The sequence below is a fragment of the Anopheles merus genome, chromosome 2R, assembly GCF_017562075.2.
Source record: "Anopheles merus strain MAF chromosome 2R, AmerM5.1, whole genome shotgun sequence".
Lineage (NCBI taxonomy): Eukaryota > Metazoa > Arthropoda > Insecta > Diptera > Culicidae > Anopheles > Anopheles merus.
In genome coordinates, this window is record NC_054082.1 from 50,694,298 (window position 1) to 50,717,280 (window position 22,983).

The following is a 22,983-nucleotide window of genomic DNA, read 5'->3' on the forward strand; positions in this document are numbered from 1 at the left end:
CGCGTGTTCCTACTCAAACTCAAGGTTTTTGACCGTTATTGTATGGTGTGGAGTGGGGTCATAATGTGCGTTTTGTTGGGATGTGGGATGCGTTTTTTTAAGTTTGGCGCGTAAATTCTTGTCAAGATTTTCAACGGCCAGGACGGTGGGGTTTCATCATGTTTTACCAACGGTTAGGCACGAAGGACCGGGGTGAGATTGAAATGTTTTGTTGTATGACGAAAACTTTAAGATAACATGGAAAATATGCATTTGCTGCATGGATAAGTTATAGTTTTGATGATTACACAACGCGAAGATTGTCATGGTTAACCATTGGCTGGTATCGTGGTACAGTCGTTAAGTCGCAGAGTAGCTAACAACGTGTCCGTCGCGGGTTAACACTGTCAGAATTGATGCGCCTAATAAAGTACAATGATTGCGTTTAGATAGTTCGTAATCAAAACTGGTTTTATTTTAGCAAATAAATAAATAAAATGCTCAAATACAACGTTACGTTCTGTTCGGGAATCAATGCAACAATGCTATTACTACAGTTAAAACAGCACGATGATTCTTTCAATCTTTGTATCATGGATGTAGTAGTGTGTTTGTACCGTGGTCCCGTGTGGGGTCACAGAAGATTCTATAGCACTCTAGTCAATTGAAAATATTTAATTATTTAAGACACACAATACGCATTTTAGAACATTATTTCATTGTTTCGTTCTTAATGAGCTTATGTATTTTATGAAACATGGCACTTTTTGAATGCGATGGTATGCAAAAACGTCCTATTGCTTTCCAATAAAAGCTTTTACACGATTCAGTTAATGTCACTCATTTTACGTTCATCTATTCACTTCCCCCAAAGCTCATAAACATTCCAAATGAACCATAAACCAAACAGTTCGTGCTTGAAGCGAACGCATCACCGCATACCACTGACTTTTCATCTGTGTCTGGACGCGGTTTTTTGCTGACTGAGCCACTGCTGTCACGCTGCCATGCGACTGACAATAATTCTCACCCGAATGGCGTACAATAAAAAGATTAATACTTAAGCACAGCATCGTTATCTTTAAATGGCGCCCGAACACCGACTGGATAGTGGCAGAGCAGCAGAAGGATGCGCACGTAGAATCGGTTGGGCGAAGCTGTCTATCACTGTTTCGGGCGATAGATAAAGGAATGTGGCCCTGATTATCGGACGCTTTAAGGGGTGGGGAGTAAGCCGGCAGTTGGAACATTTGCTGCCCTCCCTGTTGACATCCTGTGTCTCTCTCTCTTTGTCTCTCACTCTCTCTATTTCTCTCTCTCTCTATCTCTCTCGCCATAACCCCGGAGGGATCGACGGCGCCAACAATCGGAATGATTATGGGGTTTGGAATGTTGACCGCAACAAAACGTTGAGTGCCCGGGAGAAACGTTGCTCCTTTGACGATCCTCACAATGATTGTGGCTACCAGTGTGTTTGGATTGGCATTGGGAGCGTTTTGTAGCGTAGCTTTCTCTTGAAGCGCCTTCAAAAACTGCATGCAAGATTTGTTGTTCAACTCTTATTAGAGAACTAAACGAAGAAAATTGAAAAAAGTTTTCTTGAATTATATGTTTTCCCACAGTGGGAGTAACATGTGCATATCGCCCTTATACGCAATTATTCGTTGGGAAAAAATTCCTTGTTCAAGTTTGTATACGATACAATGTGCTATCAGACCATCGGACAGCCTATCTCAACAGTGTCAAATGCTACGGCGAAAAGGCGAATACTTATCGGCACAAATTACTTTCTCATCATCCTTGCTCAACTAGGCACTTGAAATGGAAATGATTGGAACGTTGGATTGAAAATCTCGGCTGGCCAGTTTCTGACAGAAAATGTTTTAATAGTGTTTTTAAGCTTAGATTTGTAGTACTTTTTACAGTGATGGCGTTCCAACGAACAACAATGTAACATATTTTATTTGTTTTGACACCAAATAACATATTAGCTGTTGCTAGAGGGTTTTCCACGATTTATTGGTCTGCTCCCATAGTTTTTAGGGCTCGGCTCACTATTTATTCATCGTATCACATAGATTTTTGGTTAATTCCTGTAATTTATTGGTATCGTCCGATTGGATATGAATACAATTGAACCAAAAAAATCTGGGAAACAGCCAAAAAATCGTGAGAACGCAGAAAAAAAATATGGGAACCAATAAAAAATTGATGGGAACCAACAAAGAAATTGTGGGAAACCCTGTAATGCATACAGAATAAAATTCCTAAAAAATCCATTGCGAAAATCTTACAAAAGTGATTGTAACTCTTACCGTAATATTCATTAAAAAAATATCACTCAGGATTCATTTTGGTTGTGTAATAAACCAGAAGTTGAGATGAAAAGCCAAAAAGTTCAATAAGTAGATGAAACTTTTTTCTAGGTTCTTTGTGTGCTTAATTGAGATTTTGGCCACATTTAGTCAATATGTTAAAATATTTCAGTTTATTTAAAATTAACATTGTCAAGGCCGGTGTGCATTGTCCATACTCGCTAGTGTAATTTCTAGTTCGATTTAAGTAGAAAACATGGAAAATAACATATTTTTTGAAGCCGCGCCAAACTGTTTGGCAAAATGCTTCCACCAGCCGCCGTTAGATGCGCAAGTGAAAATCGAAAATTAGCGAGTACGGACAATGTCCCCCGGCCTTTATGCTACAATCATGAAAATTCTGTAAAAAGTTTGCGTATGAAGAAATAATTTGAATTATTAGTGAAATAAAAAAATTCTTATTTAATGTTGTATTAAAATTTCATATATAATTTCAAATTAAACATGAGGAATGATGGAATGATGAATGCAAAAAAAATCCCTATTTTTGAGGCTAAAACTTGTTCAATGTGATTTTTTTATTTAATTTACAGAGGATTTGGGACTGGTCTCTTTGCTTTTAAATCCTAGTACAATTATTTTTTGCACCTATTATTACATTAAATTTTAAATGATGTCGTAAGTATCTATCGTTTTTATGAACTCAAATAACATTTTTCCTCTTCCTTCATTATTTGCTAAAATATCATCAATATAGTTTTCAATTTTGTATATTTTCCCTTCTTTTACAAATACTAAAGACACTGCTAGAATATGTCTTATTGTTATGAAATTTTCATAGGAATTGCATTTTTTTTTTCAAATTGGATCTGAAGCAAGCTGCATTTGGTCCGTTGACCGGACTTTACCAGCCCAAGCCTTAGTATCATGTTTTGTACATCACATAATTTTTGCGTTGTATTGTACACCGTCTGATAGTCTTGAAAATATAAGCAGAATATTTGAAGTATATATGTATTGAATTGATTTTAGACAATTTATGTTATAAACAACATGTAGCCTGTACAATTATGCATCGAGAACCAAAACTGTACGATTCATTCAATTCTTCCTAAAGAACGAACGACCTACGTTCATCTAATCTCCGTTAATCGATTCTTATAAATAAAAATGTACTGCGTTTGTCATTTATTATTATTATTAATGTTATTGAGTCCGTTAATAACGTTATTTTAGTCCTATCCGTCAAAATAAAATAAAAAAGTATCAGTACGCCAGGTCGTTCAGTTCGCCCAAACAAATACGAATGTGAACCGTATGACCAGGACGTTCACGAAAAGAACGACCTATCCGTGGAAATATAGATGGTCTTGGTTTGCCAAATAGTTTTCATGATATAATAAAGTAATACTTCTTGTAAAATGAAACCATTTACAATATTTTTAAAAACTGAAATGAAGGAATGAATCGCGATTCACGTTCAGTTCATGTAAATGAAAGAACTAGTACGTTCACGTTCAAAGAAAAGAAACGAATTGCCCAAGTCTACAACCCTGAAATCTGAATACTGAAGGGGGCGTAGCTTTAATTATTTACTTGCGTTTAAATGTTTGCTGGCGTAGCATTGGGTTTATCTAAAATTGCTTGAAACCTTTAAATAGTAACAATTGACGACGGCAAGACAGCAGATGATGTGAGATGCTTGTCAATTTTCCGGAAATTTGTTCGATTGAACAGCAAACCGAAATCGATCGATATCACCAATTTGTGACAACTTCCAAACGATGTGATTTACTGATAACAGATGTAGGGACGATGTAACATTAAAATAGTAGCTGCAAACGAGTTCATGATTCTCGCCCAAACCATTGATGCACTGGCTTTCCCTATCAATCTACTACCCACACATGTTCAATTTGGCACTGGAAGCATACAATGAAGAAGAAGAAGAAGAATAAAAAAGCTACGCTCAATCCCGACTATCGTCTATGTAGGAACGATCCATCGCAAGCAGCAGTCTCGTTTGATACGTAATTGCTTTCCCGGTGGCAATTTACTACGACCAACAAATCGGTGCCATGGTGGAATTGGGGCTTTGCGTACATATGTACACTAAACCAGAAAATGAATTTGTTCTTGGAAATTGCAATTTATCGTAGGGAAATCGAACAAATCTTCCCAATATCCTTACGCTGTAGATGTGCGTTTTCCCTATTTGTATCCTCGTATCGCTGCGTTGAAGCGTTCGCACCGGGCAACGGGTTTGCTTCTGTTTGCAACAGAGCATTAGAAATCTTTTAGCAAGCCGGCTAATCAAATCATTCCCACCGGACCTGAACACCGGTACGGCTAGGTTGGTGGTCAGCCGAAATTACATCATCGCCATCGACCGGCCATGATCGTCATCATCATCATCATCATCATCATCATTGGCTGAAGCACGTGGGTGTAGCGCAAGTCTTGGTCGGTGCCAAATGGAAGGAAACATATCAAAATCGATTCGATACGCGTGGGATTTGTTTTGATTTATTTTCCATTTAACAGACACTTTATTGAATAAAAATATACGATAACATCCGGTTAGTCAGGCTAGTTTGTATCAGGACGGTGTCCCTTTAGCGTTGGCAGAGAACTCCCATCGTATCAACGCTTTAAGGCTTTAGGGAGGATAGTGTTTACTTAACCATAGGCAACAGGGGAAACTCGCGACGGTAAGATTCGGGGGATCAGAATTTTAAATTCAAATTCTCGGATTTTTCTCGAAACTGTTGCATACAGAGTGAACACAATAAAAACCATAAAAGAGAGCAACGCGATCAAAAAAGGATACGCGCGAGAAGTGACCGTATGATGTTCGAAAGTTTTGGCCCCGATCCGTTGGGGGCCGCAGCAGGAAGCGACGGTTTTGACCTGTGATGAACATTTTTGACTCCCTCCGAGAACGGTTTCGTCCGGTTGCAGGTATTTTGTTTTGTTTCCGGCACCGCTGTTACACTGCCGGCGTGGCGTGGTGGTGAACGTTTTGTGAAAATGCCGTACCTTCACATCGGAAGCACCTGCTTTCGGGGTTGTGCTGTAAGTTTGGATACCATTTGCGAAGGTCGTTTGGATACCATTTTGGACACAAGGCATGGGGTTTGGTGTGGGGATTGTTTTTTTATTCGCCTAGCTACTATCGTACCGTGCACCATTCGTATGCCTGTACGTACACGCATTGGCTGGACGGTTGGACGGTTGGATGGAAATGATGGTCTCGGTGAGTTTTACTCTTTACATTTTCTTGCTCCACGCTCACGTTGTTGATCCGTTCGTTTTGGTTCGTAGTGGTAGTGAAGCCGGGACGGAGTAAAATAAGCCCGGGCAAAGATGATGAGAAAGTAATGGATACTATGTGGTGGACACATGTAGCTGTTCCGTGTTATATCTCACGTAAAAGGGGAATATTAATCCACTCATGATCAAAGAGATTATGGTTCCGGTTGGTTTTTTGATTATATGGATCCGGTGCAGTCGGTAGTAGTGATGAGAATAGTTGTTGCAACGCGTATGAAATTTTGATGCAAAATCATAAAGCTTACAAGTTTAATCGGCTTCTTAAATTTCGTTTGGATTAAACTACACTGATTCAGTTAATATTTCTTAATAGAAGCAGATAGCATCAAATAACATTCTTCTTCTTCTTCTTCTTATGCACAACAACCGATGTCGGTCAAGGCCTGCATGTACCCACTTGTGGACTTTGGCTTTCAGTGACTAATTGATTCCCCGCCATAGCAGGATAGTCAGTCCTACGTATGGCGGCGCGGTCTATTTGGGGATTGAACCCATGACGGGCATGTTGTTAAGTTGTACGAGTTGACGACTACTAGTACTACGAGACCGGCTCCAACATTGGTTTATTTAAAATACATAGACTGTTAAGTTGTTTCTGTTTCTGTTTCACGGGGCGATAAACGGCGTTAAATAAATTATTGCGGAAGGATAAACATGTCATGCACCCTCAATATTTAGTTGCACAAAGAAAATCTAAAGTAAAAATTCAAACGAGTTCATTGGAGATGCATGCGCAACGAAGCAGCTTAGCACCAGACACATAGCAATTCATAGGCTACCACAATCCAGTCAAAATAACGCACCTATACTGGTAACATCCATATGGCAGAAGAGAAACATTTCATTCATTGCGCTTACCGCTAGTGCAGGATTGTCTCTTTAAATTTTGGCGATTAGCTTCCCACCAATCACAAATCTCTATCCTGGCTTCACGGCTCAGGTGTTGTACCGTTATCTCTTTGACTGAGAGAGTATGGCTTGCGCTGTTATCACTCACATAGACAGAATGTGTGTGTGTGTCCATACTAGAAAGAAGCAAAGGAGAAGGCCGTTCTTTACCGGAACGAAAAGAACGCTGAGAGAAACAGGTTCAGATTTTACCTGCTTCCTTTGTACGTAGCAAATCGGCCCATCGTACGAAAGAGAGCAGATGATCGTGCGTTCCAGACTGGATCGAAAAGAACGCTGAGAGAAACAGGTTTAAATTGAACCGGCAAACCGGCTCATCAATACAAAGAGAGTAGAATGTCGTGCGTTCTAGGCCGGATCGCAATAAGCACTGAGAGCAACCGGCCCAGCACAGATCGCCGAGAACGCTGAGAGCAGCCGGTTCAGATCGGATCGATAAGATCGTTGATAACAGTCGCTTCAGGTCGGATCGCAAAGAACGGTAGGAGCAACAGGTTCAGTTTGAACCTGCTTGGGTAAAAAATAAGGATCGCGGTCCGGATGCTCGCATGCTGGAACGGATCGCACCTGGCAGGTTCGGAACGCAACGCGCATCACTAGTCGGTAGGTAGTTTCCTTGCGTGGTCAAAGTTTCATCATTGAATAAATACGTAAATATATCGTGGAAAAAATGAACTCCGGTGATTGATTGATGTTTGTTAAATACATAAGGTTAATTACACGCATAATGATAACTGTTATTGTTGTTTGAATGGCTATGTAAGCGATTGCTATTGCTAAGTCATTTACCATATAATAGTGGAAAAAGTTGTTACGCTGAATTTAAAATGTTGATACCAATTCATTGGCGGAAATGAAAATGTACCACATTTGAGGTTATATTTTAGATGTTATAAGAAATAAAGTATTTCTTAGGCTAAATCTAAATATTGAAAAAAAAAAAAATTCTGTATTCCAAACTCAGTTTTCTTTTATAATAATGAACCCCAAGCGTCATTTGCTTGACCCTTTGTGGTTTTGAGATATGGTTTGTTCGAATAGATTTGAGTATAGTTTGTGATTTATACAGTGCTTGGTAAATTTTATGCTAAAATCCTTGCTGTCAGAGTAAATTAGATTGATGATTATTCGAATTGAAATATAGTGCTATTATTGTTGGTTCAATGCATTTGATAGTATTTTGTTACTCTCGTTGTTTTATTTTGTATAAACAAATCTATTGGCTAAAGGGAACATTAAAGTGAACATAAATATGAATGAATTATTTTATTTTCTAATAAAATCGATATTGCTGACGGTTTTCCCGTCAACAAAATATACTCTATTGTTATTTAATTAGTACTGCTATCTATTGATTTTTCATTTCATTTAGCTCAATCACATTTTCTGTCAGTAGATCAACTAACACGTCCAGCTTAACCTGCAGCATGTTGTTTTCCTGCTCAAGCGCTTTCATTCGCCGCTTCATGCGCAGCAAATCGTCCGTCACGTTGACGCCGGAACCGGATGCTACAGAGCTACCCGGCCCCGGCTTCAGCCCGTTCAGCCAGACACCATCAACGAAGCAGAGCTGCTTATCGACCAGGTTGAGTGTGATGGTGCGAAAGTCGTCCAAATCTTCGGCCGGCGGTGGGCAGCCAATGTTCAGACGCTGGGTACGCGGTGGCGCCACTTTGGGTGCGAATTTCTTCTGAAAAATGGGCATCGCCGCTCGGTTGCTGGTGGTTTCGGGCTCTAGAAAATAGCTGACACAAAGGTTTCACCTTATTTGTAGTTGCAATGTAACATTTCACTTACCTGGATGTCAAACCTTTGCCAATCTGTTGAGCGCTTTGCTTTTGGCAGGTGTCGTTGATAGGACGGAAGCGTACTGTTCTGCCCTAGGACAAAAGGCTCGTTTTTCCACCGCGTTGTCAAATGTGTTGTTCGTTTATAGTGAGGGTTTGTGTTGGTGTTTGCGACCGTCCCTTAACTACCAATGTTTTCCTGCACTTAGCAACGGCTTTACGGACACATTTCCGTTACCATGGTAACGGCGGTAGGTATACAAATTAGAAGCGATGCATGACGCCGTTTCAGCCCTACTGTGACGGGTAGTTTGTGTCTTTTTGGAGCTTTGAACATCAAACATCAATCGAAATTAGGCACAACAATATCTGTATAGAAAAGGTCGGTGTGTAAAGTTTTGATTATTTTTTGTTTGTTCCTGTTGTAATGTCGGTTGACGCAGCAGCGCGCGAACAAAGTGATGTACTGACGCATTTGAACGAACTTTGGCGCAGCATAGAGCAGGAGATACGGACCCACCGTCACGAACAGGAACGCACCCGGACGGTACTGCAGGAGCAGCTTGAACGTGTGCAAAGTCAGGCACCCGACAAGCTCGCCGCGGAAACGGTTGCTGAGCCGGATTACAAACGTGTCAGCGATGAAGTGATCCGGAACCAGCAGAATCAAATTCAGCTGATCAAAGAGGTTCGTTTCGGTGGCTTACTGGCTTCACTCCTACCCGGCAGGAATATAAATGCATTCACCAAGCTTCGGGTTTTAAAATCTCGTTTTCCATTTTTTTTTCTTCCCGTCCCCGCTGCCCCACTCCTTCTGTACCACACTCTCTCACCTGCGGAAAATATACAAAAAATAAATAAACCCCAGGAAAAAGATACGTTTGAGAAGCTGTGGCAAAGCTCTCAGCGAACCATTCGCATTTTGGAGCTCGAAATTCATGAGTACCGGCGGCAATTGAAGCAGCCTAAAGGTATACTCGAAGTACGGCAACAGTACGTGGCAGCCGTGCAGCTGCTCGAACAAAACCTGACAGGCGTGCGGGCATCGCTGGATGAAAAAATAGCCGAAAACCGACACCTGCAGAACGAGCAGCGGACGGCAAAGGAGCGTATGCAGGAGCTGGAGGAAGAACTGAAAGGTAAACAGCAGCCGCGGCAGCAGCCGGATAGCGTAACCAGTATGTAAATGATGTTCGACGGTAACCCGGTCGAAGGAGGGATTAGAGTTTCGATCCGGTTACCGCCTCACGCGCCTTGGAAACCACTCACCACTAAAAGAGCTCACTGTCATTCCCGGGGATTTGCAACCACCGGCACCGTTTCGTTTGTGCTAACGCTTCCGTTTCTTTCTTCTTTTCTCGCGTGGTCTTCCTTTATTTTGGCTTCACTGTTTATCCCATCACTGCTGGACGCGGGGATTGAATTTTCACACCACCTTTCACGGGCGGGCATTTATCGGGTCGGAACGGTAGAGCAAAGGCGCGAGACGGAAGCACTAACGAAGGCAATCGACGAGCTGCGGACAGGCGAGTGTCAGCTGCGCACCGAGCTCGAACGTACGATGCGGGACAAGTCGGAGCTGGAGACGCTGCTCGATACGGCTGCCGCACTGGCCCGGCAGCACATGAGCCGGGAAAATCTCGCCCTTGCCAAGGTGCAGGAAGCGCTCCAGCTAGCGGACAGTGCGATCGAGGAGAAGAACTGTGTGGTGCGCCGCGAACAGGATGCCCGGGAGGAGTGTGACTTTCTAGCGTCCACCATCGGGCAGGTGATGGAGGAGGCCGCCCGCAAGGTGGAGCACGAGCTCGGCGGACTGCGCAGTGGGTACGAGCGGCGGATTGGGGAGCTGGAGCGGGCTCTTGACCAGACGCGTTCCATACTGGAGACGCAGGTCCAGCGCACGAGCCAGGCCGAGACGCGGGCCCGCACGGTGGAGGAGAAGTTTCGCGCGCTGCTCAAAACCAACCAAAACCTCGACACCGATCTGCGGGCAGCGTCAAAGATGATTGTAAGAGCAACACACTTTTTTTTTCTTCCGCATTTTGTGCTTTCCTTTTTATAGGTGGAGCATGTGTGGCTGTGGATAGGGTGGGAGTGTGAGCGTGGCCCCCTGGAACATTTGCGGTGATATCGAGCACGATTCACTGATCAGCATGATAATACTGGAAGAGGTTGATTTTGCATCATAATTCCACTATTTCCGGTTTGGGGCAGTAAAACGCGGTGGCAAGGAAAGCAATTGGAATTTTCACGATTGTCGTTCTTTTTAGAGTGGAGTAGGTTTCCCAGCAAAAATAAAAAAAAAACACTATTTTCCACTTTCTTTTTCTTGGCACAGATTGAAATGGAACTCAAGATGGAAGCACTTCAGAAAACGATGGCGAAGGAAAAAGAAACCAACCGGTGAGTGCTATGTATGTATGTGTACAAACGGAGGAAAATTGCTTCCGCTTTCCATCCTGCCTTTCTTCCGCTGCAGTGCCGCTTGCTCTATCGTTTTACGGAAATTTCGTGATTTTTGCTTTCACCTTCGGTTGATGCTTCATATTTTCCATTATCGTTTATTAATGAACAAATTCAGAGTGAACGGAGTGTTCTCGAAATGGAATGTGGATTTTTGCGCTACTCGAAACGATTGCAGATCGAATCGTACTATGAATATTCGTGGTGGAAATGGATGAAAGGCACGCTAGTGAAAAGAGTTCGTTCTTTCCGAGAGAAGTGAAAAGCAACGGTGATTGGTTGGCTCAGCATGTACCTTTTAGACATCGATATTTTTGGAATAGGTTTTTTGCGCGTATTTCTTTACGTTTTTTGCGAATGTAGTAGTGATGATTAACAATAATTACAACGGCAACAAGTGTGCCGAGTTTTTTCCTCGACCATTAACACAGACCGATCCAATTCATTACGATCTTCAAGTATGATTAACTCACATGAGTTCAATCTACAGAATCACTACACATGGCGTAGAAGGATTGAAAATTAAAAGCAAATAAAGCTTACTTGCAAGATTCGTTTATCTCTCGCAGCGCAGTGTATATCGTCTATAAAAAAAACCCTAGGCAGTAAGCAGGGAACATACAAAATTATCACTGCAGATAGCACTGCATTCTCTTCCCAGTCATCGAGATTGTGGCGAACGATTCCATCGTACTGCTAGAGCATGAATGACGCATCCTTTTGCACTGTGTACCTTTCCGAAGCAGCTACTTTCTATCGCAAAGTGCAGAATTATTCGAATGCATCCCCGTGGTCTGCATGGAGCTTGCATCGCACTTATCTTGTTTACTGTTTTCTTTTCGCTTTTTTATACCCACTTCCACTCAGTTTTTCCGCACCACGATCTGACTGTTCACGTCCTAGCGGCACGAGGAAGGAAGCATTTGGGGATTGGGAAAAGTGCATCCTTTAAAGCGTTGCACCCCGCCGACGGTCCGTTTAGCGGTCCACCGTGTACCCTTGGCCCTTGGATGGTAACAAATTATCCTTATCTTTGTTTTATTTCTAATTACCCGGCGTGCTGTCCCCACCCCGTCGTTGCCAGAGCGTGCAGTGCACGCGAGGAAGACCTGCAGCGCCTGTTGGCGAACAGTGAACAGCTGAAGGAGCGCTGGAAGCGCGAGATGCTTTCGGTAACCGACGAGCTGCGGCGAAAGATGGAAACGATGCAGCGAGAGAATTGCAAGCTGACAGCGGAAAACAATCAATTAAAGGATCAGCTATTAATGGCATCGTCACCGTCGGCGGCGATGGTGTCGGCGGTTGGCAGCGATGGATGCGCCCACTTGTCGTTGGTCACGGTCGGTGCCGCTGAGGGCGAGTCGCCAAACGTTCAACCCTGAGCGAAAGGGGTTGCGCTCACCATGGTACTGCTGCCAGCACAAATTTCTACCCACAGCCACAACCGACGGTACTTTGCGGCAGCACCAGAGGATGAATTCCATTAGCGAGAGATGGGACTGGCCATCGGGACCGGTGAAACTAGGGCAAACAAAAGGAAACCCTCACGGGGGTTGTAATGATGCCAAGTTTACTGGGCCACGGACTATGTGTGCCCGTAATACAATCGATCGACAAAAAGAAAGCGTAATTGATCGGCTCAACGTTAAGCACTGGACGGAGTACTCACTTACGACCCCATCCGGAAGATAAGGACGGTTTCCATCAATAGCAAAACTGGGGGGAAGTTAGTGTTTGTGGCAAAACTTTTGCCGTATCTATTTCAGCGCTATTGAAACGCATCGTGGCTATCGACAACGCGTACCCTTTTACCGAATGGCTACGAATGGCCATAATTAGCCGTAATCAGCATCGTAATGAGCATTTTTCCACCCCTTCGTAAACGGTCTAAGTTCAACAACTGTATTGTGCTTGGTTTTGGGAAAACTTGCCGCTTCCGTTGGCGTCGTTTAGTTAGCTGGAAATAAGTACCAAGTCATAGATATGAAATAACGTTTTGTTTCCAACATCGAGTGGCCGTTGTTGGGGTGATGCTCATTAAGGGAAGTATTGTGCGTTACTATGCGAATGAGTGAAGAGGCTGGGCACTTGACTGATTGTTTGCGTGCAGAGATTGGAAGTATTTAATATGTATTCACTTTTTCGTACAAATAAAGGAGACTTGATAAGATTCTTGCAATATTGTGCTTTGTTTTGGACCTTTTATTTACAAGCTTTTTTGTGCTTTGCAATCGCCGTTGAGTCAATTTAATGCTAGTTAAAATGTATATACTTGCACAATGCACTATATACAATTGCATTGGATGTTCTTATGATACATACACAAACATACACATCTACTACAAAACTGGTCAAATCGTTCTATGTTACAGAGAGTTTGTATTTCAATCGGCATTCCCTTCCTCAAGCAACGTTTTCATTTATTTGAAGTATATTTGTTCGGGACTGGTTTAGTCATATAATTTCAGCAACATTAATGCGCAACAATCTTTGTAGATTGTAATACTACAAAGTAAATTACCACGGTAGAGATATGCTCAACAATCAAGTACTGGAACAGTACCTTAATTTACTTTGTAATGATCAAGCAAACAATTATTATGAATTGGTTGAGTGACACATACATAATTGTCCAATGCAAAAATAATGATTGTACATTTATAAAACTTTTTCATAGCTAAGATTAAGGCAAACTTACGTCTGTAACAAAGACCTGTCTCATCCCAGTTGCATTTACCATCTCTCATAATACATGTTCGATTTGGCAAGCTTTCAAAGTGATGCAACTTTAACTATTTACTTCGTCGCGATCATAACGGCACATTAAGCTTCCTCCTGAAACTTTGCTACCGTGGCATCAGAACGTAGGATTTATGAGATCGCTTAATCTTAACCGATTTCACCGCCAGTTAAGGTAGTGAATAATAATGCTAGCTGCTTCAGCAAGAAACTGCCCTCACTTCAGCAACCCAGCTAGAGAACAACTAACGCTAGAGATTATGGTTACGCTTGCGGTAGTGCAACATTGCAGCTAAAGACAGTGGCGAAAACTTTCACTCCCTTCCTTTCGTTCCCTTAATGCCCCGGTTCCCGCTTGCGCACTGCTACCGTCGTGCATGGAACGTGTTTGACTTTAGCGTCACATTCATCTTCACTGCGAAAATGGGCAAGATGCGTTGTGGTGCGCAACCCCCGCTTGCTGTACTCATTCGCTGTACTCATTCGTAGACAGAAGGAGGAAGTGCACACGACAGAGAAGGAGAGATCGATGCAGGTCCTCAGAGAGTTGCTCGTATGCAGTCCACCAGGCAAAACTAACACACTAACTACCGCAGCCCAGCTTCGGTAGCAGGCAGTCAATTTAATTGTTTCCAAGACGTTCTGTAATGTGCGATGTGAGTGGTGGGCGTGAGTTTGGGAAGTGTGACACTTTGAGCGTCACCGTTAGTTTATGCGAAGGCAGCTTCTGTCTGCACGTTCGGCGCTGATGGGCTGTGGGAATAAAGGTTGAGAATAATCTTATTTGTAATCTTGCTATCTTCGTGAAGGGCGGTTTATGTGCTACGATGGCAGGTTTATCGCTCTGGTTTGCAGTTGCAGTGGTGTATGTGTGTGTATGAGCTGAAATGCAATTCTTAGGCAGCAACTTTTTTGAGAGCGTAAAAGTTATGTACGAAGAATTTGACAAAAATAGGTGAGAATTTATGCAATGGAAACTGAAAGAAAAGATGTCCAATTTCAGTTTTTACAATGTTCTCTGATTAAATGAATTTTGTATAGTTTAAGATGGTTGTATTACAATGGTATACGACATACAAACAAAGCCCAAACTCAGCTCTTTAAAATACTTCTATGGTAGAACCAGTTTGAATCTATGAACCAATTTAAATGAACGTAAAGTTAGTGCATGAGGTTTTGAACAAATTTTGAGAGCCACTTTGTAAGCTTGCTTCTTCTTAGATATTTGGAAAACTTCACAACCATAACAAGGGTCCTTATGTGAAGTGGTTCAACCAGACATGGCAGGGTTGCTTCACCGTTTTGTACCGAAACCTATGTAACGACCGTGCTCGTGTCCGTACCGTTACGTGCCATTTTATCAATTTATATCCATGTTGGCTCATCCATGTGTCTCTGTGTGTGCCTGTGTGTATTCTCAATTTACTCTAAAGTACAATGCTGTCCACAGAGCACAATCGAATTGAAGAATGTTTAAAACGCTGTTGTAAAACAATGCTTTACGGAAGAGTAGAAATAGGAGCATCACTTGAGGAGCTGCAGGTTGGCTATCCATTTTCGGGTTGTTGTGTTTTTCTCCATTTTCCCAGAAAACGGACTGTGAATGACAGAAAAGTAAGAAATAAAAGAATGGAATACTTTGGTGCACAGCATTTTTGGACAGGGACATTCTGTACGACACACTCACCGCATTCGGACAATCCTTGGAAATGGCTCACGTATACGGTACATTCGTTTTGTTTCATTTCAAGCTTTTTTCGGATGCCGAAACGAGTAGAAAGCAGACAGCTAATTTAAAGAAGTTAAATTTAACGGACATGATTTGGGTTTATGGCTGTTTTTACAAACGTTGGATAAATGGACGTTCATATTATGTTTGAAAGACAATAATTGACTACGAATATTATTCAACAAATGTAGACTAAAATTGAAGTTATTTAGGTAATTAAGGCCAAGAGTAGTTCGGTGGATGATGGGATGCTCATTTTGGGCTCAAATGTGAACCTCAACGCGAAGATAATTTATTCTTAATTATGCATTTTCAAAGACTCACGAGTCATTCAAGCTAAACACTGAATTATTTATTGTTAGGGACACTTTATGCCTCTTTTGCATAGATTATTATGTAATCAATATACATTATATAAGTTATATAGTTTTATATTCCGTTCAAATCGAAAAAAAACCTTTTTGAATTGAGAAATAAATGAAAATTTCCACCAACTACCAAATTACTAAATTAAATTAGGAAATTAATCAAATTACCGCGTTATCTTTACTCAAATTATTTACATTTTCGAACTATGAATCTCTTTTCGAGATTTATGGACTATCGAGATTTATAATGGACATTTTTGGTTGAAAATACGGATGGAATTTTAACATTATCTGACATTTTAACACATTATTTAACATTTTAACATTATCATTATCGTTCGAGTTGACGGGACTGGCTTATCAGCGCATAAATAATTAAACCTGTTGTTAACACGTTGGTAACACGTTGGAAACTACCTATACCCAAGGAATATTTTAAATCTTATCATAGTTTTAACGATGTTGCTACGGAAATTCCATTAAGCCATTTTCGTTTGAAAGTCGTGTATGACCTCATACTAATGTATGACTAAAATAAAACTAACTTAAGACTGAAAGGGCCCATCTACAGAACTCTGTTAAGACTACTAGTTAAAACCATTTCTAGACCTTTAAAACGAGTACGCGTACGAGCAGAAATCCATGCCAAGAAAATTTCACTGTTGAAATACATTATAACAATTTGAAAAATATCAAAGCGCCTCAATAATATGCAGATTTTTAATTTAAAACTAGATTATTAAAAAATAAAGATTCGTTTTAAACGACCTCAATTTGCACCAAAAGGAGTGTCGTAATAAACATAAGGTGAAGGTCGTTTTAGAAATTACCATTTTTTTTCTATTTGTTATGTAAACTATGAATTTGTTTAACAAAATATCATCATGGCTGACACATATTGCACACACAAATGAACAATCATATTAATAAAAATGGATTTCATTGGCTTAAGATCAGAAGGACTTTCCGGATCACAAGTTCAGTTGATTTGTAATGCAATATGTGTGGCTAAGATCTTTTTAAACAGCACATAGCTATAGGAACCGCTTGTGCAGACTAATAAGTTTTAAGAATCTCCTCGTACAAGCAGTGTCAGAGATACGTGGAATCTGGTACACGCATATTTACATAATCGTGATTTTCTCAGTTTTATCTATTTTTATTTATTAATAAAATTCGAAATACCTCGAATAACCTTTGCAGGGGATAAAATCACCCACTAAAAGCAAAAGGAAAATTAAATTAAGTATTGTTTGGCTGAAAATCCCAGAATACAATTTACGAAGAAGTAGAAATACTCGGCTTATCAACGTTTTTCGTTAATAGCGTATTTCAAGTACAACCTGTATAGCATGTTTCAAGTTCCCTTTGTCCAAGACTTAATATGCATTTAATGAGATCAATTGATATTGATGCCTTAGTCTCAAATAACAAGTTTTGAAACGTGCTTAAGAATACATTTACAGGTTGATTAAAGCCAGCCATCAAAACTCCAATTTTAGTTTGAACAGACAGTCTTATAAGCGTCATAGTCTCAAGTAACAAGTCTTTAAACGTGATTAAGAATGCGTTTACAGGTTGCTTAAAACCAGCCATCAAAACTCCAATTTTAGTTTTATCAGGCAGTCTTATAAGCGACTTCAGAACGTTTTAAAGGTTTAACAACTTTAAAGACTGTTAATCATCTTCAAAAGATATGTTAAAACTATGTGGCTCAGTATACTCATAGTAAAGAATGCTTTATGACATGTTTAAGTGTAAAAGGTATGGGAAATGTTTCTTGGGATTAGTAGTGGGACTTACGATTCATTTTACGACCCGACCCGGAGTTCCTAGTCACTCGCATTTACGACTCGCATCCTAGTCAGTCGGAATCGATTCCGAACCGTGGGTGCTGCGGGTGAGCTAGGTCGGTGTCGAAATCAAATGTGACCCGCGGGTGCAACGACTTCGACCTGTCCCGAACTCAATGCATCAACGGGTCAGAGTCGCTTATGCTTTCTTACACCTACCAGAGTCGTTGCACCTACTGAACCTACTTGTACCTTTGGGTTCGACCCGAACGACTCGGGTCACTTACGAATGGCTCCGACCCGATAGGTTCGGGTCGACTCGCCCATCACTATAAGTATAGGGAGTACCTATACAATTAATGGCAATGCACTTCAATGCATCTGGTTCAGATGAATGTGAATTATTTATGAAATTACGCTGGAGTCGGTTTGAAGTAAACGATTACGAATGCTACCGGGGCAGTATTTAACGGTAAAAATATTTATTTATTGAGCTTTGAAGTTTGAAGGAGTTGAAGCTGTCCGTAAAATAATCAGAATGGTACGAGGCAAACAAAAGAATCGTGATTGAAAGAATTGAATCATAATCAATACAGCACTTTCATGACAAACCAGTACACAACTTAGTGACACTCTTTTTGTAATGATGTCTCGTAAAATTAGACGTTTAGAAGTTTTTAGAGCGAGATTTAACTTCAATCCATTATACGAAGTTAAGAGCCACAGCACTTTGGGGCACCAATTTCATGCCAATAAATTATAGATTGTATTGAGATTTATTGCAAAACATGTGCTCTATCGTTACAGATCAATCATGTCCCGCCACTGCCTGTGCGTTGTTTAGGAGGCAGGCCATTAGCTGCCAACTTCCAAGACCAAGAGTCATAAACAGAATCTGAAAACTAATTAAAACTTTAAACACCGCTCCGCCCAACACTATGACCAGGCAGAACCGGTGGCCTAGCACGGTATGACCCAAAGTGCCCGAGCGGTAACCGGCTGGAACGGATTGCCTGGGTGTGGATAGATTATTCGGTCGAGCTGACGAAATATTTGCCCTTTTGCCCGTTTGGAGATTTTGTGGTGGTTGACTCCCCCCGAACAGCTAATCTACCATCCATCTACCATCTGTCGCACCAACTGATGCACAGAAGCAATTCGTAGGTATCGTTGCAAAATGAATTTCACCCCCAGCACGGTGACACTCGCTTCCTCCACGATGCCGACGCCCGACGACAGGCGACGGGTTAAGCGAGATGCTTTTGTGCAGCTGGTAGCGATTTGCCATTCGGTGTACGAAAAACATTTCCCACAGCTCACACCACACTGTTGGGAGCAGCATTATAAAGCTTCCAAGCGAAGGCAGACCTCCTCCCAACCCAAGGAGTAAGTTCCACAAAGTGCTACGTTGTCCTAGACAGACACACACAGACACGGGGGACTTGCATTGATGCGTTTTGCTTCTGAGCGCAAAAAGATCGAACGCATCGGGAAGCGGTAACGTTAGTAGAATGTTGCACAAAAGCAGCGACAGTAAGAAGGGTGGAGGAAGTTACGTGCAAGCAGGTGAGGAAGTTGCTTTCTTTTTCTGCAAAGAAGGCGCCTTCCTGCGATGGAAACCAGAACCGCAGTGATATTGCGGTCGATAAATTTTGTCTAGTGCACTTTTAATGCACGCCCTCTGCGGTGGTCCCATAAATTCGATCGATTTTTATTTTTCCTCATTCATTGTAGTTCCCGTTCGCTTTGTTTGCGCGGCAGCATGGATGCTTCCTTTTCGGTATGGATGAGTTGGTCCAGGAATGTTTGTGCACGATGATCGGCGAAACCGGCCATGATGCGCTGTACCAATGATCAATGATGCTGCCCTGCCGGTGTCAGAAAGGAAATGAATTTTATTTGAGTCGTATAACAATGTTTACACCTCCTTGATTATATTTTGATGAGTGTTTTTTAAAAGATTCATGTTAGGCCAACACATAACGTAGGGCCATGATCGTCATGACTTTGTAATGGTAAATGAAAACCCGTTTAATTTATCATGTACATGTCTGAAGCGTCTTAACGTAGATGCAAGGAAATAGCATTTTAACCATTTTTTTACTTACAAATAGATTAGCAACTATCAATCATTTCAGGTATGAGCGCTAGTTTGGCTACTCAATCCCTGAACTGCTGTAAAAGGTTCCGAATGCCTTGCTACCCTTTAAAACAATGATTGTAATAGTATTGAACGTCATGGGCTGGATCCACGATACTAGTTGATGGTGAAAACATTACCACCAAGCACAAAGCTCCATACTGATACATCGATGAAATGCGCTGAAACGATGAAGATCCTTCAGGGGCGTTGAGAATTTTAAGTTCCCCTGACAAAACGAAATCTTCAACATTGTACGTGAGGCACGTGTGTGTGTTGTGTGTTTGTGCTTCCTTCCCGAGTGAGAGTGTAGATAAAATTGCCATCTTTACTAGGTCACACATCCTGCTCAGGCCTGGCACATCTTCTGTGCAGTACAGTGCACAAATATTCCACCCGATACGGGCGTGTGTTCCCCCGGGGAGTAGTCAACCCAGGAAGCCTGATGGGAGCGAAAGTAAAATGAATTGCACTCGAAGGTAATCTATGTTTGTTTGGTGCTTCGGGGCGGGGGAACTTTCCTATCGCCCAGTCCGTATGCGCCTTGCCGCAGGCTGGCTACAGATTGTTGAATCGCTCACTTGTTGGCTTTCCTATGCGAATCCAATGGACAGGGGAAGTTCTGTGAAACTTTCAGTGTAATGTTACACGTGTCACAGTGGGAATGGGCTTTGGATGGTGGGAGCGGTAAACATCGGGGATGAATGGATAGAGTGATGTGTGTGTGTGTGTGTGTGTGTGTGTGTGTGTGTGTGTGTGTGTGTGTGTGTGATCTTCGCTGCTATCACTCCGCTTCTCTTTTTAGTCATCATCCTTCCACAGAGTTACCGTTACGTAAGGGAATCAACTAGTATCTATAAGGTTTCATCAGTCCCTTCCCTGGACTGGTAACCGGGCTCCCTCAAAACATGGGGTAACCCAATTGCCGGGCGAAGTAAGTGATCGAAGCTTCCGGGATGCCGGGAGAAAACATTCTTCCTGTAAGTCGCAAACTTTCGAACTACGCTGTTGAATCTACAATCAGGTCGTATCAAGGCGATCTTTTTTTTCTCTTTCTCTCTCTATCACTCTCTCTAGAGTGGCTCTTTGGCTCTGTGTTGGCGGGAGGGTGGCGGGATGGAGGAGGGGTGGAGATTCGGAATGAAGGAAACTATTACTTTCTCCCCCGCCCCGCCAGTTCGTTGGTTAGGTTTGCTGCAGGCGAATGGTACGAAGACGTGCCGATCAACGTACTCTGGAGCTGGTGCTGGAAAGTTTACAGATTATGTGCATTGAATTAACAATCATCGGTAGGACGTTTTGAAATGGGAAAAGTGAAGCAGTAACTATTGGAAGGAAAAAAACAAGTAAATTCCAATATACTGGTAAGAAGGTAAGTTCCAATATATTATACCATCGGGCCATGTGTTGTGTTACCCTGCAACCATCGTATAGTAGTGAGACGGGAGGAAAGTTTGCACTAAACCTCTTCACTACATCGGCTTGACCGTGCAGCTGGGACTTCTACTGCTATGCGATCAGTCTATTCGTTCATAGAAGAAAAAAAAACGTCTTAAACTTCAGCGTAATTGATCGCTGTACAGGATGAATGTACAGGGTCAGAGCTATCTGAGAGGAGCACCAAGCATATGTGCCAAATTGGCTATTATATTTTAATGATGGCCCGGTGGACGGCAAGAGCTTCGAATCAAATTACTTTTAGAAACATTTTAATTGGAAAGCATCCTTTTGATAGACGCCCAGCATTACGAGCCGGGAATAGGTGCACACCCCGTGGCTTATTAGTGCAGGGTTACATATAGAATCACAATTTGTGTTCATAGGCTGTGACAGCAAAAAAATAATCATGCAGTGAAAAGTGATGCTGTGTGGTTCGGTACAATGATATGATTGTAATAAATGCATTTTGGTTGGTTTGGAACTGCATAGAAAAAGAAGCTATCGTTTACAAACCTGCACGACTTGGGGGTGAAATCATAACACGATTGTATATTCCACTAAAAGCATTGTTACAACTGGGGCACAATGAATAATACTGGTTACATACGAGCACATGCTCAGTTTTTTTGTTGCATACCGGCAAAGTGCATCCGCTATCAGTGCAGTTGGCTCGTGCGGCTTGCCTCACAGCGCAACGTTTCTTTCATGAATTTTAAAACCGGTGCCCCACCGTCAGTTGCTTTTGATAAACGACGCATCGCCTTCCGGTGGCGTGCGTTTGGAAGGCTTGGCAGAAGCGAAACTACCGCGAAATTGATAAACTTTTTGCAACAACGTGTTACTACTACTGGTGGTAGTTTCGTGGGAATGGTTTTTTTTATTCTTCTCCTCTATTGTTTCATAGCTCTGGGAAATGAAGATCAGAAGAGGAAACGATACCGGTGGATCTTGTTTCATAGCTTGCGGTTGAAACAAGCAAAAAAGGAGGAGGGTTGAAACGGAAAATAACTGATGAAAAACTATGCCACAAGTTTGCTGCTACTTTGGCTGATACTTCTAGTTATGGAAGCTGTTGCACCACAGTGGAGAGGTAATGATGGGAAAACGTGCGCCACACTTTGTTCGAAAGTATCAAATCTTTTTACTTCTACTATGATGAAATGAATAGTTGGTTGAGCGGTTCAAGGTGAGCCATTAGTTGTTGAAGACATGCCTCGTGAGATGGTATTCTTATCTGATAGTAGCATTATGCTTTGCTCCCGCAGTAGAATGTTGTTCATATCTTTTAGTTTTGTTTTTTTTAATAAACCAAGATTTTAACACGTTGCAACATGTACAAGGCGTCTCCATTTTGATTAAGGTGTGAAATATGTTGTTTAATTATTCCACTTATAGGAAAATATTTACAGTTTGTGAGGCTTGTTGTTCAAAATTAAACAATTTTTCAGTATAAAGTATCAAACTTCCATCATTTAATATATTCTGCTTTAACTCAACTGTTTGTTGTCACGCATCAATATCAAATGCACTAATATCAAAATAAACTCTCGGTCACACAGGGTTGCCTACAATTAGGGGCATACACTGTCGAATCGCACCGCAGAGCGCTACGCTTGTCAAACAAAGCGCTTCTGCCATCAGTGTTATTTTTACACAAAAAATAAAAAGCAATAAAAGTATTATTTTGAATCACAAGAGTTCACTTTACAGCAGACGCTCGATCCACCTCCCGTACGAGCTTTGCTAAGCTAAAAACGATCCCGAGCGGACCGTCGCCTTGAAGGACCTTTTGGCGCAGCGTTAAAGAGTTCGCCAACAGGACGGTGCTGGTGCTGATAAAAAATGAAACAACACACGTCAATGGCAGCGAAAGTGATCCATCCATCAATCATAATCAACCGATGCTATCAAACGATAACAACGTTCTTCGCCTAGAGCGTTGGTTTTGTGTGTGCGGCACCGTAAAGCTTTGCTGCTGCGGTTAGGAA

General features: G+C 41.8%; 2 protein-coding genes across 4 annotated transcripts; one reads left to right on the plus strand and one right to left on the minus strand.

Moving 5' to 3' along the window:
- Positions 1-7,759: 7,759 nt before the first annotated feature.
- LOC121590448 (protein chibby homolog 1) lies at positions 7,760-8,528 on the minus strand. Of its 2 annotated transcripts, none has more exons than XM_041910155.1 (2): positions 8,334-8,528; positions 7,760-8,270 (listed from the first exon to the last, which is right to left on the minus strand). In XM_041910155.1, exon 2 carries the CDS (start codon positions 8,239-8,241, stop codon positions 7,885-7,887), a length of 357 nt encoding a protein of 118 aa, XP_041766089.1. In that variant the 5' UTR covers positions 8,242-8,270; positions 8,334-8,528; the 3' UTR covers positions 7,760-7,884. The 2 variants fall into 2 exon arrangements, with proteins under 2 accessions (XP_041766089.1, XP_041766088.1); XM_041910154.1 differs by having other exon boundaries at positions 7,760-8,281; positions 8,334-8,525.
- Positions 8,529-8,584: 56 nt separating this feature from the next.
- LOC121590447 (sodium channel and clathrin linker 1-like) lies at positions 8,585-12,905 on the plus strand. Of its 2 annotated transcripts, none has more exons than XM_041910151.1 (5): positions 8,585-9,011; positions 9,192-9,462; positions 9,796-10,331; positions 10,662-10,726; positions 11,871-12,905. In XM_041910151.1, exons 1-5 carry the CDS (start codon positions 8,751-8,753, stop codon positions 12,166-12,168), a joined length of 1,431 nt encoding a protein of 476 aa, XP_041766085.1. In that variant the 5' UTR covers positions 8,585-8,750; the 3' UTR covers positions 12,169-12,905. The 2 variants fall into 2 exon arrangements, with proteins under 2 accessions (XP_041766085.1, XP_041766087.1); XM_041910153.1 differs by lacking the exon at positions 11,871-12,905 and adding an exon at positions 10,905-11,354 and having other exon boundaries at positions 8,588-9,011.
- The last annotated feature ends 10,078 nt before the right edge of the window (positions 12,906-22,983 follow it).

Bases quoted from the DNA above. Each gene is read 5' to 3' on its own strand.
- LOC121590448 (XM_041910155.1), bottom strand. From the start codon at position 8,241: ATGCCCATTTTTCAGAAGAAATTCGCACCCAAAGTGGCGCCACCGCGT.
- LOC121590447 (XM_041910151.1), top strand. From the start codon at position 8,751: ATGTCGGTTGACGCAGCAGCGCGCGAACAAAGTGATGTACTGACGCAT. The intron at 9,463-9,795 runs GTAAACAGCAGC...TCGGAACGGTAG, and splicing joins GCTGGAGGAAGAACTGAAAG to AGCAAAGGCGCGAGACGGAA. The intron at 10,727-11,870 runs GTGAGTGCTATG...CGTCGTTGCCAG, and splicing joins AAGGAAAAAGAAACCAACCG to AGCGTGCAGTGCACGCGAGG.